Source organism: Salvia hispanica, chromosome 1 (genome assembly GCF_029641045.1).
Source record: "Salvia hispanica isolate PSC_SH4W2 chromosome 1, Shi_PSC_v1, whole genome shotgun sequence".
NCBI classification, from domain to species: Eukaryota; Viridiplantae; Streptophyta; class Magnoliopsida; order Lamiales; family Lamiaceae; genus Salvia; species Salvia hispanica.
The window spans coordinates 30889765-30903426 of NC_142692.1; the positions used below are offsets into that span (position 1 = coordinate 30889765).

Here is a 13662-nt window from a genome sequence, read left to right on the forward strand (position 1 = left end):
GAGATGCAGCCACTAAAAATGCTAAAAATTCAAAAAAAGATGGATATAAGAGGGACGCAAGAGGCCGGATATATGTACAACTTAGGGATGGAACGTACGTGCTCATTTAATTTTATGCATTCATTATATTATTTTTTAAGTTACTAATTGTATATTAATATACAGATTGCGTCCGACTGGTGTAGTAGCCAATATATGCAATAAGGCTTTCAAGCACATAGTTGATCCGGGAGGATACAGCCAGGCAAAGCTTTCGGAGGAATATATTAACCATTATTGGAAAGAATTTGAGGTCAAATTGTGCATTTTATATTTATAACTCAGTTATCATAAATTATTTAATACTTTATTATTTTGCAGAAAGATGCCAACTGCGAAGCTTATGATCAAGTGGAATGCAAGAAAGCTTTTCACAGTCAGTGCAAAGCTAGGTACGGTGATTACATTGGTTATAAAAGAAAGACAATGAAGAAACCGGCCTATTTCACGGATGCCCAGTGGACGACATACACCGATGCCTGGCAGCTTCCTGAGAATATTAAGGTTTCTGAGAGGTGCTCGAGAAATCGTAGACAAGGGCGTGTGAAGGCCTTTGGAACACATTGTAATGGTTGTATTCCATTTGAAGAGACAGTTGAAATAATGGTAAAATTTATATTGTTCTAGTTTGATTTCTTTCCTTTTTTGATTATATTTTTAATCCTTTTTAATGTTTTGCAGACAGAGGAAAATGACGGGATAATGCCTCCATTTGTAGATATCTTTGGTAGGACTCACACATTCAAAACAAAAGATTCACAAGGCCTGGTTTCTGAACGCGCAACACAGATTCGTGTAAGTTTAATCTTAATTTGACTAATTTGACAGTAAAAGATCAGATGATTCAGTAATGTGCATATGCTTGAAACCAGCCTACTTAGTGTATAAATGCAGGTTTTAGCTTCTCTTCCTTTTATATGCATGCTAGTGGTATTAATAACCTTAGATGGCCACCATTCCATGGCAATGTTCTGCTTTCCTCATTGTTTTTCCAACTTTTTAGTGAATTGTTTTGGTTAGTTCATACCGTCAAAACCCCACTGCATTAGAAGATGTATGATCTCACAATTATCCAGCTACAAAGAGTAAAGAGTAAAAGTATATGATAGAGAAAGGGAAAGATATAATCAGATGGTACATTCTGACTTGGATTAATTTCTTAGAACTACATGATAATAGGTATTCTGAGTTAGCATTTATCCTATTGTTTAGTAGTAGCTTTAGGGAAAGCATCCTTGAAAATGGCAGAATCATAAGACTTATTCATCGTGTGATTCTCATGCCAGAATCATAAGACTTATTCACGACACATAGAATTCTGCCTTGAATGTGGGTAATTCAGCAATCCAATATGGTTATGATTATATTAGGCTCTCCGGTAACTAATTCCTTTAGACGCTACAACCTCAGATTTGGTTATGATGTAGGACTCAGAAAACAAGAATACTGAAGATTACCTTGGACTTGTTATGACATAGAATTACCATTTGCGTAGCAAACACTAATACTGAAGATGATCTTGGACTTGGTTAGGATGTAGAATTACCATCTGCGTAGCAAACACGAATACTGAAGATTACCTTGGACTTGGTTATGCCGTAGAATTACCATTTGCGTAGCATCCTTGAATTATCTTGTCTTGTTGAACATTATACATAAGTGTACAGAATGTTTGTGGAACTTGCTGTGAAACTTGTCAGTTTGTTGTGAAACTGTTTTGCAGTGAAACTTGTCAGTTTGTTGTGAAACTGTTTGTTTGCTCACCTGCTTATAGTAGTATCTAATTTGTGTTTGCTTGTTGGAAGGATGATGTTAGGACAAGGGCAGAAGAATTAAGAGCCGAAGGGGTTGAGAATCCGGATTTAGATGCCATTTTCTTGGAGCGTCATGGGAAGGTGAAGAAGAGAAAGCAGATTCCTGGGGCAGGAAGTGCAACAAAATTATACTTCCCATCAGCTACATCAGCATATGCATCTGTACGCTCGACCGACATCGATCCTAGCAAGATGGACGAGCTGATCGAGCAACAACTTGAAGAACGACTTAAAGAAGAGCGGGAGAAAATGCATGCCGAGATGAATGAGAGAGAGAGAAAAATTAAGGAAGCGAATGATATGAATATGGAAATGATGAAGGAGCAGATGAAAGAACAGATGAAAGAAGAGATGAGGAGCTTGTTCAGTGAAAAATTTGGTTAAATATAGAGTTAGACTTGCATTTTGAATTGATCAACTTTGAGAATTTTGGTGAAATATAGATTTAGACTTGCATTTTGAATTGATCAACTTTGTGAAACAATTGAATTCTTGTAATCCATTGGGCTTTTCAATTAGTTTATTTTATTTCTAGTTTTGGTTTAATGTCATTTTAATTTCATTGAATTAACAATTAAAATGAAGCTGAAATAATAAAAAAAATATGAAAAAATAATGAAATTCGTGAATATGAATGAAATGTACAATTCTAGCACCAAATTGTGCTAGGAGTTTTGAAATGCAGTATTCCAAGCACCAAATTGTGCTAGGTTTTGTTTCTTGAATCACATTACTCCGAGCACTAAACTATGGTAGGATTCTGAGACGCATTATTCGAGCACACATTGGTGCTAGGAAGAGCATTATTCCGAGCACACATTGGTGCTAGGAGAGCATTATTTCGAGCACACACTGGTGCTAGGAAGAGCAGAGGAGTTGACCAAGTTTCCTAGCACGTTTCGAGTGCTCGGAAATATTTGAGTTTTGCTCGGATAGGCGCTCGGAAATAATTCCGAGCGAGCAAATTACTAGCACCCTATGTGCTCGAAAATGTGCTCGGAAACCTCTATTTTTCCTAGCACTTTGGGGTTATTCCTAGCACTTCGGTGCTAGGTAAACGCGCGTTTTTTTGTAGTGGAAATCTAACAAGTAGTCAAAATCTGTAGAAGCAAAAATTAGCTTATAAAAGATCTGTATTCGAAAATAATGTTCTTAGACTGGTTAACCAAAGCATGCAAAGCAGACTGAGGGGATAGCTCATAATCAGAAAGGAACGGAAATATGACCCGTGGACCCATTTCCATAGGAAGCTGCACAAATGTTGACCTAATGGACATGAAAACATGAAAAATGTTTCATACTATTACTTATATCTGTTATATTTACAACCAAATTTGAATGCTCAAACTCATAATCCACCATTTTGTATCAATTTATATGCATATAACTCATTAAACTAATAATCAAATTTTGTATGGTAGCCTCCAAATGCGACCTAACAGTCAGACTAAAGGAGTTCATGAGGCGTATCCATTTATCTGAGTGAGAAGCGAAGGAGATACAAAGTTGAAGTGATCTGAGAGTAATGGAGGAGTGGCTGACATGCCAAATATGCTCAACAAATGGCGGCCTTCTCCAACCCCCAAGAAGCCATCCATGCTGGTTCAATAAAGTATGTATTCGCGCATCTGATGATTTCATTCATCATTCCTTTATCCATTTTTTGTGCTTTTCTGATTTTCTGTAGGCTGAGTTCAGTTTCTCGCTATTCTATTGTTCCCTCATTTTATACACAAATTACAGCTGTGATTGCAAAGTGCAGTTGCTCTATGTATTCTGATTTGTGTGGTTATTCTCTTTCTAGTAAAAAGGATTATATCTTTGAGCTGCTGCTGGCAGATTTTTATGATTCAATCCAATTTGTATCACAGGGTAATGGCGATGATCTAATCCGTTGTGTGTAGTGTTGATTGTTCTGTGTGTGCTAAAATGACATTGCTTCTGTCCACTTCTTAGAAATGCAGTTGATTTTTCGCTGCTGCAGCCACCATATTGTTTCACTGTGGCTCAGATGGAAAATTTAGGCATCTTTACAACTTGTTACGAATTACTGGATCTTTTGCGGTTTAACATCTCTTGTGATGTTCAAATCCTGTTTGAGATCCTGTCTTTTCTTTGTATTAAAGGGAGGATAGAACGTAGTGAATTGTATCTGTCAAATTTCTGACTCTGTTAATTTACTTTGTTCGAAGTGTTGAGGTTTACTGTTCTCATCTCTATCAGATGATTTTTTATAAGCCTGAAAATGACAAATTATTTCTCTTACGGGTGGAGCAACGGAGAGCAGTCCACTGCTTTAGCAACTGCTACTGATGCTACATTACATGTACCTTAACAAGTGTGCTCTCATGTTTTTGTATGTTATCATTGGTGAAGTAGAAAATTCAGAAAATGAGAATCAGTGAGATGTAAATAAACATAAATTAGATGTGATAACATAGAATGTAAATTGTATATTGGCAGGCCTTATGCCGTTATAAACTGTTTCAAGATTACATTAGTCTCTGAAAATGAGCACTTCCTTTCATCTAGATGTTTGACCAACTGTATTTTGTAGGAGCTGTATGAGTGGAAAGTTTGGTTTTGTCTCTCATATGTGCATCTGGAAGACGTACCCCTGAGATACTCACTGAGATTAAGGTAAATATCTCGTTGCTTGGGTGGACAACCTTTTGAGGTCATCGTCTAACTAGGAAGATATCTTTATATTTGCTCTTATCTAGTTTATAATGTGGTTTGATGCAAAAGCTCTTCTTTCCTTTCTTCATTTGTTTTTATTTTCTTTTTTTGGGGCAGACACGGTACCATAACAGGCCAATCGTTGAATTTGAGCTTGCAGCCAAGGAACAAATGAAGATCACTGAATTACGTATCTCCAAGCTATTCACAGCTAATGCAACTTCTGCTTCCGCCACCAAGACCCCGAATGATGCGGATGTGGTGACAAAAGCCAGAGGTTCTGTGCCAGATTGGCTATTTCCGTTTCTAATCTTTAGTTTATGCTGGTCCATGTTTTACTTGGTTTCTTCTCGTGTTTTCGAGTTTCTGGACCCTAACTTACTGGAACACAAAGAACTTCAAATCGACTATTAGTCTGTGCAGGTTGTGGCAGTAGATTGTTCTCAAAATACCCCTGGTGTGGTTTATCTCTGAAATATATTATAGAAAGTTGATAAAGAAGAGTCTCCATACTTCTTGTTTAGACTATCAATATGGTTTTCTTTTCCTTACAACCCTAACTTATTTTGTGAGATAATTGGCTTGCGACTTTTACACACTATATATAATAGATGAAACACAATAAATTGTTAAAAAGGAGGAAAATGAAGTTGTGTGTGTGTGTGTGTGTGTGTGTTTGAGAGAGAGAGAGAGAAAGAGAAAAGAGTACTATATGTAAGAAAATTGAATGCATTCAATGAAAATTTGCCTTCATACATGAATATGCTTCTGTTGTGAATTCTCTATATATTATAGAAATTGTTAACACCAGAATTGTGTAATGTTTTTAGTTATGGTTTCAGATTTCCCTGAAACTCGTTTTCTCCGACCATTTTGTGCGTGATCTTCAAATGGTCTGATGATATCTGTTTATAACTGCAGAAGATTGCATGAATGTGATTGGAGGCCATTTGAACACTGCAAAGGAGCCTCCTGAAGCCGAGCCCTCAAGAGCATTCACAAGGACGCGGCCACCAATCACGACCCACATCCTCGATGTAGCTCGTGGCACTCCAGCTTCTGGCGTTGATGTGCTTCTGGAGATGTGGGCAGACAAGCAATCACGGCCATTATTCGGTGAGGTGGATTCAGGTTACTGGAGATGTGGGCAGACCAGGTCGAGTACAGACAGAGACGGGGGGATGGACAGTTGATGGGCATGGTGGACGCTCTGAAGCCTGGGATATATTGGATTAGCTTCGACACAGGGAAGTATAACCCTGATGGGTTTTTCCCTTATGTGGGAATAGTATTTGAAGTGAAGGAATCCCAGAAATGGGATCACTTTCATGTTCCTTTGCTGCTTTCTCCATTCTCGTTTTCCACGTATCGCGGGAGCTAGATTCTAACTTTTCGTCCAACTAATAATGTATTTCCTCCGTTCCTTGTTTATTGAGTCATTTTCCCATTTCGTGAAGTTCTAAGATAATTGAGTCATTCATTGGCATAGTATATTTACGCAACATTTGTACGTTGTACATTGATATTAGATATGCCATGAATTCCCAATTGTTGTCCACTCTTTTAAAATCAACTTCATTGGCAGGGAAAAAAATTCTCTATACCTATTTATAGGAATAAATGAAAGCATTTTATACTTCAAATAACTGCCCAAAAAATTCATTTGCACGCTTTTGATTCAAATTGAAAAAAAGAAAAGGGTGAAAGTCAAAGATTAGCGAAAATGCAGGCCATCAAGGATAAGATTACTGACATGAAGGAACTCCACAAAGCAAAGGCTGAAGCAAGAGAGGTTGAAAAGGTAAGGAATTTTCTATGTTATGGAATATTGATTTTACAATTCATATAAATTTTGAATCTGCATGCTCTTCTCGAGTCGATACAATAATTTCACGTTGTGTTTACGTGAGATCCTTTTTCGTTTCCGTACGACAATAATTTTTGTGCCGGATTGTGTTTATATTTTTATTAATTTATTTTCTAATTAGGCACGGATTTGTCGTTTCGTGTCGTTATCTGTGTTGGTTATACGATAACAACCTGAGTGTCACGATTTGAGTAATAAGGAGTAATTGATAATGATTGAGTTGTACAGGCAGAGAGACAAGATGCAAAAAATCGACTTGCGGTGGTTCATCAGGTGGCGAAGGCAAGAAAAGCTGAGGCGGCGATGGATTATCACGTCCAGAAAGCCGCGGAAAAGGCAGCGGAAGTACAGGAAGATGTTGCCTCAGGCGGCGCACAGCTGCCCTCTGCAGAGGAACTCGATGATAGCCTCTCTTACAGCCAGAACGAGGCATCAGCACCACCGTCTCAGGACCTTTACAGCGGTGGAGCCCACCCTGATTCTGGCCATGACAAGGCCGCTTTCGTCGACGTCCCCTTCTCCCCTGACACCGGCGCCCCACCATCCCAGAATGATAGGCTGTAGGCTGCACATTCATTCACATATCCCCTTTATATATAATTGAATAAACTTGTGCAGATGCATTGCTTTTTGCAATCATCCACTATTATTTTCGATTTTTATTCATTTAGTTGGTGTTGCTGGTTCGTTTGATTTGTTATTTGGCATTAGGGATGATGAAAATGTGCTTCTTCTGTATTTGTGTATTAATTGGATTTTATTGAAGATAATCGTTGTGTTTTCTGTCTGAAAACTATTGAACATCTCTTATTCGGTTGCAAGTTTTCAAGTATTATTGTTGTGATCGATGAAATATCCCTTCTTGTTGCATAATCAACCAAAAACATGTTTTTGTATTTACATAATGGCACAAGCATTAGGATTTTCATCACTAAACAACTGAGGAGCGTGAACATAATGTATGAAATATGGAGCTCCACCATCCTTTGCTTTCACCTCTACTTTCTCAACTTCCTTAAACTCCTTAATCACAGTGGTTTTCTCCTCAACAACCTTAACCACTTTCTCTTTCTTCTCCTCTTCTTTCTTCTTTTCTTGCACAATTTCTGCATATTTGTGCACCTTCTTTTTCATGTATGCCTTCAGCTTCTCTGCCTCTATCACTCCTTCGACCATTATCGTTTGTGCTTTCATGTCTGTCTTAACATTATGTATACCTGCAACAATATTAATCTGTAATCATATTTCATTATTATTCACAAATGAATTTCTATGATATATGTGTTGTAATTTTTGTACCTCTGTGCATTAAGAGTCGCCTACGTGCTTCCCTTTCGCATTGATCGCAGTGCAAGAACGCCTTCATAGTGATTGCTCTTATAGCTTCCTTCTGATGTTTTTATTAAAAAAAAAAATGTTATTTAGTATAGCTATCATAATTAATTACTAGTAGTACCTTTTTCTCATCTTCCTTGGATTTTGTCTCAGAAACTAATTCAACTTTTTTCTTGCTCCATTTTTGGAGTCTGGTGTGAATCTTCTTGGCATCAATGGCCCCTTTCACTGTGATTTCACCCTTGTCAAATTTTGCTTCAACTTTATGGACTCCTGATCATGTTTCATGAATATTGGTTGAAAATACTCAATTGGTGTATTTATGGAATTTAGATTCTACTTTAGTAAGTAGAATTAAAACATAAGTTAATTACCTGGGATTTTTAAGAGGGGCTTTTGAATGTCATGTGCACATTTTGGGCAATGTAAATGTGCTTTGTAAACGGCTGTAATCACTTCAACTTTCTTCTCTTCTTTAGCCATATAGTAGGAGTTTGCAAGAAGCAAAAACGCAGAGAGCTGAAATGAGGATGGGAAATTAGGAAACTAGTGTTAGTGTAGTCCTAATTAATTTGCTAAATTGTTCAAATTGGTTGGTAGGATTTTATGCATATGGTTCACCAATTTGTGGAATCAACAACCACGAAATTCTTGTTTAGTGTTATATCTTTGAATTTTGCAGCTACAAATTTAGGAAATACTAGTAGTTTAGATAATGTCTCGTGTTATAATAACGTGTTCGCCTTCATATCCCATTTTCTACTGCCTCGTGTTTTATCTTTTATGTCTTTTTCCAGTGCCTAATATATTAACCTTCTTAGACAATAAATTAAACAATACACCTAATAAGACAAAACTAGATTTAAGCATTAATTTAAAATTATTCATCATCCATGTACCTCTACAATTCATTTTAAATAATCCTTTTACGGATATACTTCATTTCATTTAAATTAATTGGATGTTATTAGCCCTTTTGAGTGTTGGGCCTAATTTTATTTTTTCACTTTGTTTGGCCTTCATTGAAATTAGTTGTTGCAAGTTAATAGATAAAGGTAACAGGCACATGCTTTTTAGTTATGCATCTAATATAGTTTGGTGTGACTACCAAAATTAATGTGATTTGCTAAGTTGGTTGATTGTATTATCAATTCCAGCGAACAATTAACTAATCGTTGCCTATTGACGGGGGTGCACTCATTTCCATTACGTTCGTGACAAGTATGCAGGTAGTTGTAACTATAGATTGAAGTTTTGAATTTCTATTTCATAATCTTAACTCTTATATAAATGAATATCAGTATAGGTACCTATAGATTGGAGATTTTGTTTTTTTCTTTCTAAATCCCATTTCTTATAGTATGTGTATATTAGTATTGTTGTTAAAGGTAGTGTTATAGATGGGGATGGGGGAGTGTTAGGGTGCCACCACCTCTTAAAATAACACCATACCACCATTTCTAGCCAATCATTTGTACACGTGAACGAATAATAAGCTGCCACGTGGAAAAAAAAGTTCTGAAAAAGACGGCCAACAATATTTTGTACACTATACAACAATTTTTCTTGACCAGCAATATCCAACACGCTATACAGCAATCTACACATTGCTATGTGTAGCGTTTATAATATTGTTGTGTAGCGTTTATAATATTGTTGTATAAGTGGTGTCACGGTTTCACTTTAAGAGGGGTTGTCATTTTAAAACAAACCCATAATTCTGCATAATTATATACTAAATCTCAGCAATTAAACAAAAAATGAAGGATGAGATTGAGTTATAAATTTTTAAATTTATAAATACGGAAGGGCGCGCTAGTTTATTTTAGAAAATTTGGATTTTTAAAGTAGGATAAATAATTTTAGATAACATAAATATCATTTTTAGATTTTTTTAGTTCATTTAGAAAATGTGAATATTAAAAACATGAAGTCATTTTGAGAATGTATTAGTTTTACACACTTATGATTTGTTTAAAATGAGCTAAAATGATCTTAAAATGAACTCATTGTCTTGGCATGAACCAAAATGTCTATAAAATGGCCTTCGGTTTCCGTCCAATCTCATCCTTCCATTTTTCGGATCTAATAGTTGAGATTCGGTCTTTCATTTTGCGGTCCTTATACGGGCTTTAATTATGCATTAAGATGTGGTTTTTTTTTATCATTATCCTATTGGAGATGCTTTCTTTTAGAACTTTTCTTCAAATTGGAACATGGAATTATATTATAGTTTACAAATACATTAATATCAATTGGCATAACAAAACATATCAGGAATTGATATTCATGAATCAGCTAACTGATACTCAATCCATCCACGAAAATAGTCTCATTTTTTTTTCATTTTGGTGTGCACAAAAAATAGTCTCATCCAAAAAAATGAAAAGTTTCTCTCCAATAATTAACACTATTCTATCTATGTTTTCTTTTTTCCCAATCATACTTTATCCACCTTTTTTTCTTTTGTCCCTTACTTTATTCACTTTCTCTCCTTCACTGTCCTAATTCACCAATTTTTTAATAAAACGTGCATCGTCCACCCATGAAATTATTTTTAATGAACGAATGGAGTGTCAGTGTATTAAAAAATTAATTCAATTTTCAACTTTTAAAGTTCTCATTTTAAAAAAAAATTCACTTAAACCACCTATCTCATCCTATCAGCATATACATATAACATAATTTTAAAATATGACTACAAACTATTCCTAAGAAATAAATGGTAATTTCAGGCCAATGTAGCTAGGACCTGGAAAATTTATTAGCCAACATTGTCAGAGGTAATCTAACCATAAAATATTGAGAAAATGCATTCTTTTAACTACCTAAGTGAATTATACATCAAAATGATTGACTACGGTTATACGGCACATTATGTGTAATTGAATTTACCAGCCGGCTAGTGTTTATTTTTTCTGCAAAACCTGCAGATCAGAACTGCTATCAGTGGCCTAAAATTACGGCACAACTAATAGAAAAAATAGGCCATAAAGTATAGCCGGTTTCAACAATCTTTTACTAAGTGATGAACTTTTTATTTTCGTTTATTTTATTTTATATATAGATCAATAGCTTTTTAAATTAATTAATTGTGAAACCTAGCTCGTACAGAGAGTTAAATATCCAAACACTCCACTCTGCCTACCTATATATCGTGCATATATATTGATATATATCTGGTTTTTATGGCATACAATACAGATCATAATTTAATTATGTTCCAAACTATGATCAATGCTTCTCTCTTACTATAATTTCTTAATATCAGCATGCATGAGTCAAATATATTAAACATAAATATTTTTATGAAATTTAAAAACCATTTACGTACTATAATACAATAACCGGATATTTTTATTTATTACTACAATGCAATCGACTCAAATGAATTTGGAAGTGTTTTAACTCTAATATATGGTTACTCCGTCCGCAGTATAATGGCCTGTTTTGACTCAATATTATGTTGATGATTATCCTCACATTCCAACACATGTCTTTTTAACTTGTTTTGTATTCTTTCACACGCTCCGTGAAAAACTTGTCAAAGGGCCACCCATTTAGAATCGTATAACTAGGCTAAGGACACTTAAGCTTGGAAATTTTCTAAGATGGGCGTTAGAAAAGAAGATGAATCTTGTATGAGTAGCACCTACGTCACGTCTCTAATAAGGTCTCATCGAATATGAAATCTCACAAATTCATGTTTTGGTTCATTCGTGTTCATCTTTGCTTAGGAACTATAGAAGTCACTCCTTGTTCATATCTATGCAATGATGATCACTCTCTAATTTTAACCCAAACATTACACATAACGGTAATTTTCGCTCAATCTCTTTCTTGACCTAATAGCAAACAAGTACTATATTAGTAACTGTATTTCATTCGTGAAGGTACATGTGCATCGCTAGAATCTGACACATTTCAAATTTATACCTTATTTTAAAGCATACAAAGTTGAGTTTTATTTCAAATGTATGTATAAATCTACAAGCGAGGGCGGATCTAGTAAAATGCAAAACTAATATATGAAAATAGAACACTTAAAATTGAGTAAATGCAAAATGTGAAGAGATCACGACGATATGTGAAAACATAAAACAAAACAAAAAAAAATATTAAAGTATTTTCAAAAGCTCAAAACTTTCGCTGTCGAAACAAGAAGAAAATATAGCGAAAAGTAAAACTAGACTATTTTAAGAGTAATATGTTTCTGTCTTTGACAAATTAAATAGTAGTAATACAGAAAAATTAAAACAACCTATGCAACAGACGAATAACACTGGAGCTAGAAAAGGGAATCTATTTGGTACTCCATAACTATTAAATTATTTGTGCACTGCTCTAATTAACAGTTAGCCCTTACTGCCGGCTCAACTCACATGGACTATAGAAATTTGGTCAATTTTTCTTATTGAAAAGAAGCATATATAGTCTATTTCATCCGAATTCAAACTTCACATCACTTTCATAGTTATAAACAATGTAATCAACCAACCTTGTGAGTTATAGTTCTCAGATTCTTTTCAAGCATATAGTTTATCTATGCACATCCAAACTCAAATTAATACTACTATGAAATTGTCCGTTTTAGACATAATTTTGTTTTTGAGACAATTTTGAAAAGATCTCTTAGCTAGTAGTAATGGAGTTAGAGTTGCAATAACAAGAAAATTAATATGGTCTCAAAGTGTGTATACCCCAAAACTTATTTCTCAAATCAATTTTTTGTTCTGAAATGACTTATGAAGAAAACAAGACCTAAATTAATTGAAGGGAACAAATTTGTGTACATGGATGATGACATCTGACCTTATAAACCCTAATACGGCTGCGGCCGGCCGGCGGAGTTCCCAGCCCATGCACCCTCAATGGGGAGCTGCTGCTGCCCATTAAAGAAAGGCAGATCAGGGAACTGGGCGGACGCCGGCGGCGGCTGCTGCATCTGAATATTCCCCTCGTCCTCGTCCACCAGGGGCAGCCGCTCGTACGCCACGTTGGTGAACGAGGCCGCGATGATGATGACGGGGCCGGACGCGATGAGGGCGCCGACGACATTCCCGCCGACCACCTGGCCCTGCCCGCCGGCGAGGTAGATGGTGAGGCTGGTGGCGCCGGGGGGCGCCGGCGGCGGCAGGAAGGAGCCGGAGAGGGATAGGATCTCGAAGCAGCCCTGGAGGGTGGCGGCGGGCTGGCGGAGGCTGACGTTGGTGACGGTGCCGGTGCCGCTGAGGATGCAGATCCCGCGCTGGCGGCGGGCGGCGTAGGCGGCGACGGCCTCGAAGACGTCGCAGCCGGAGGCCACCTCCAGGATGTGGGCCCGGAGCGTGTTGGCGCTCTCGCGCGTGATTATCACGGGCGGCTTCGGCTTGTTCTTCGACCCCGCGGGGCGGCCGCGCTGGCGACGCGCGACCGTCTCGCCGGATGAATTGTTGTTGGTGGTGTCATCGTCGGAATCGAGGGGGCGGTGGAGGTGGAGGTTGGGGCGGAGGAGGGGAGAGGCGAAGTGGGAAGGTGAGGTTAAGTCCAACCCAGCCATACATACACTAACACTCTAGTAGAGAGGGATAAATTACTTAATAATAATACTAATATTGGAACAACAAAAAACACTATAATAAACGAACGAAAATGTTTTTATAAGTGGGATATGAAAGCCAGGCGCAATATATTCAAACGTTGAGCGAATTGAAAACAGGGGGAATCAAGTGGGGAGAAGGGAAAGATGTTTAGAGAGAGAAGAAACAACTGATGTACAATTATTACTAAAATAAGTGGAATAATTTAATATACTAAATATAAGTCTTAATTCTTTTTTACAAATAAAATAAGATTATAGTAATTTTAATATTTCTAAATTATAAAATGGATTATTTTTATTATGAACAGAGATATTATTATCACACTATACTAAAAGGGCATAACAAA

At 36.6% G+C, this 13662-nt stretch overlaps 3 protein-coding genes and 2 pseudogenes across 3 annotated transcripts; 3 read left to right on the forward strand and 2 right to left on the reverse strand.

Moving 5' to 3' along the window:
* Window positions 1–366: 366 nt before the first annotated feature.
* Window positions 367–2237, forward strand: LOC148933608 (uncharacterized). The gene is made up of 2 exons (XM_089060746.1): window positions 367–834; window positions 1845–2237. The coding sequence occupies exons 1-2, from the start codon at window positions 742–744 to the stop codon at window positions 2235–2237; spliced, it is 486 nt and encodes a 161-aa protein (XP_088916872.1). The 5' UTR covers window positions 367–741.
* Window positions 2238–4098: 1861 nt separating this feature from the next.
* On the forward strand, window positions 4099–5913 carry LOC125220904 (uric acid degradation bifunctional protein TTL-like; annotated as a pseudogene).
* Window positions 5914–6191: 278 nt separating this feature from the next.
* LOC125218729 (uncharacterized) lies at window positions 6192–7192 on the forward strand. The gene is made up of 2 exons (XM_048120467.2): window positions 6192–6333; window positions 6628–7192. Exons 1-2 carry the CDS (start codon window positions 6256–6258, stop codon window positions 6961–6963), a joined length of 414 nt encoding a protein of 137 aa, XP_047976424.1. The 5' UTR covers window positions 6192–6255; the 3' UTR covers window positions 6964–7192.
* Window positions 7193–7206: 14 nt separating this feature from the next.
* Window positions 7207–8289, reverse strand: LOC125217838 (Heavy metal transport/detoxification superfamily protein). Its single transcript, XM_048119390.2, has 4 exons — window positions 8109–8289; window positions 7856–8007; window positions 7699–7789; window positions 7207–7616 (listed from the first exon to the last, which is right to left on the reverse strand). The coding sequence occupies exons 1-4, from the start codon at window positions 8215–8217 to the stop codon at window positions 7297–7299; spliced, it is 672 nt and encodes a 223-aa protein (XP_047975347.1). The 5' UTR covers window positions 8218–8289; the 3' UTR covers window positions 7207–7296.
* Window positions 8290–12371: 4082 nt separating this feature from the next.
* Window positions 12372–13435, reverse strand: LOC125219655 (AT-hook motif nuclear-localized protein 23 pseudogene; annotated as a pseudogene).
* Window positions 13436–13662: the final 227 nt, after the last annotated feature.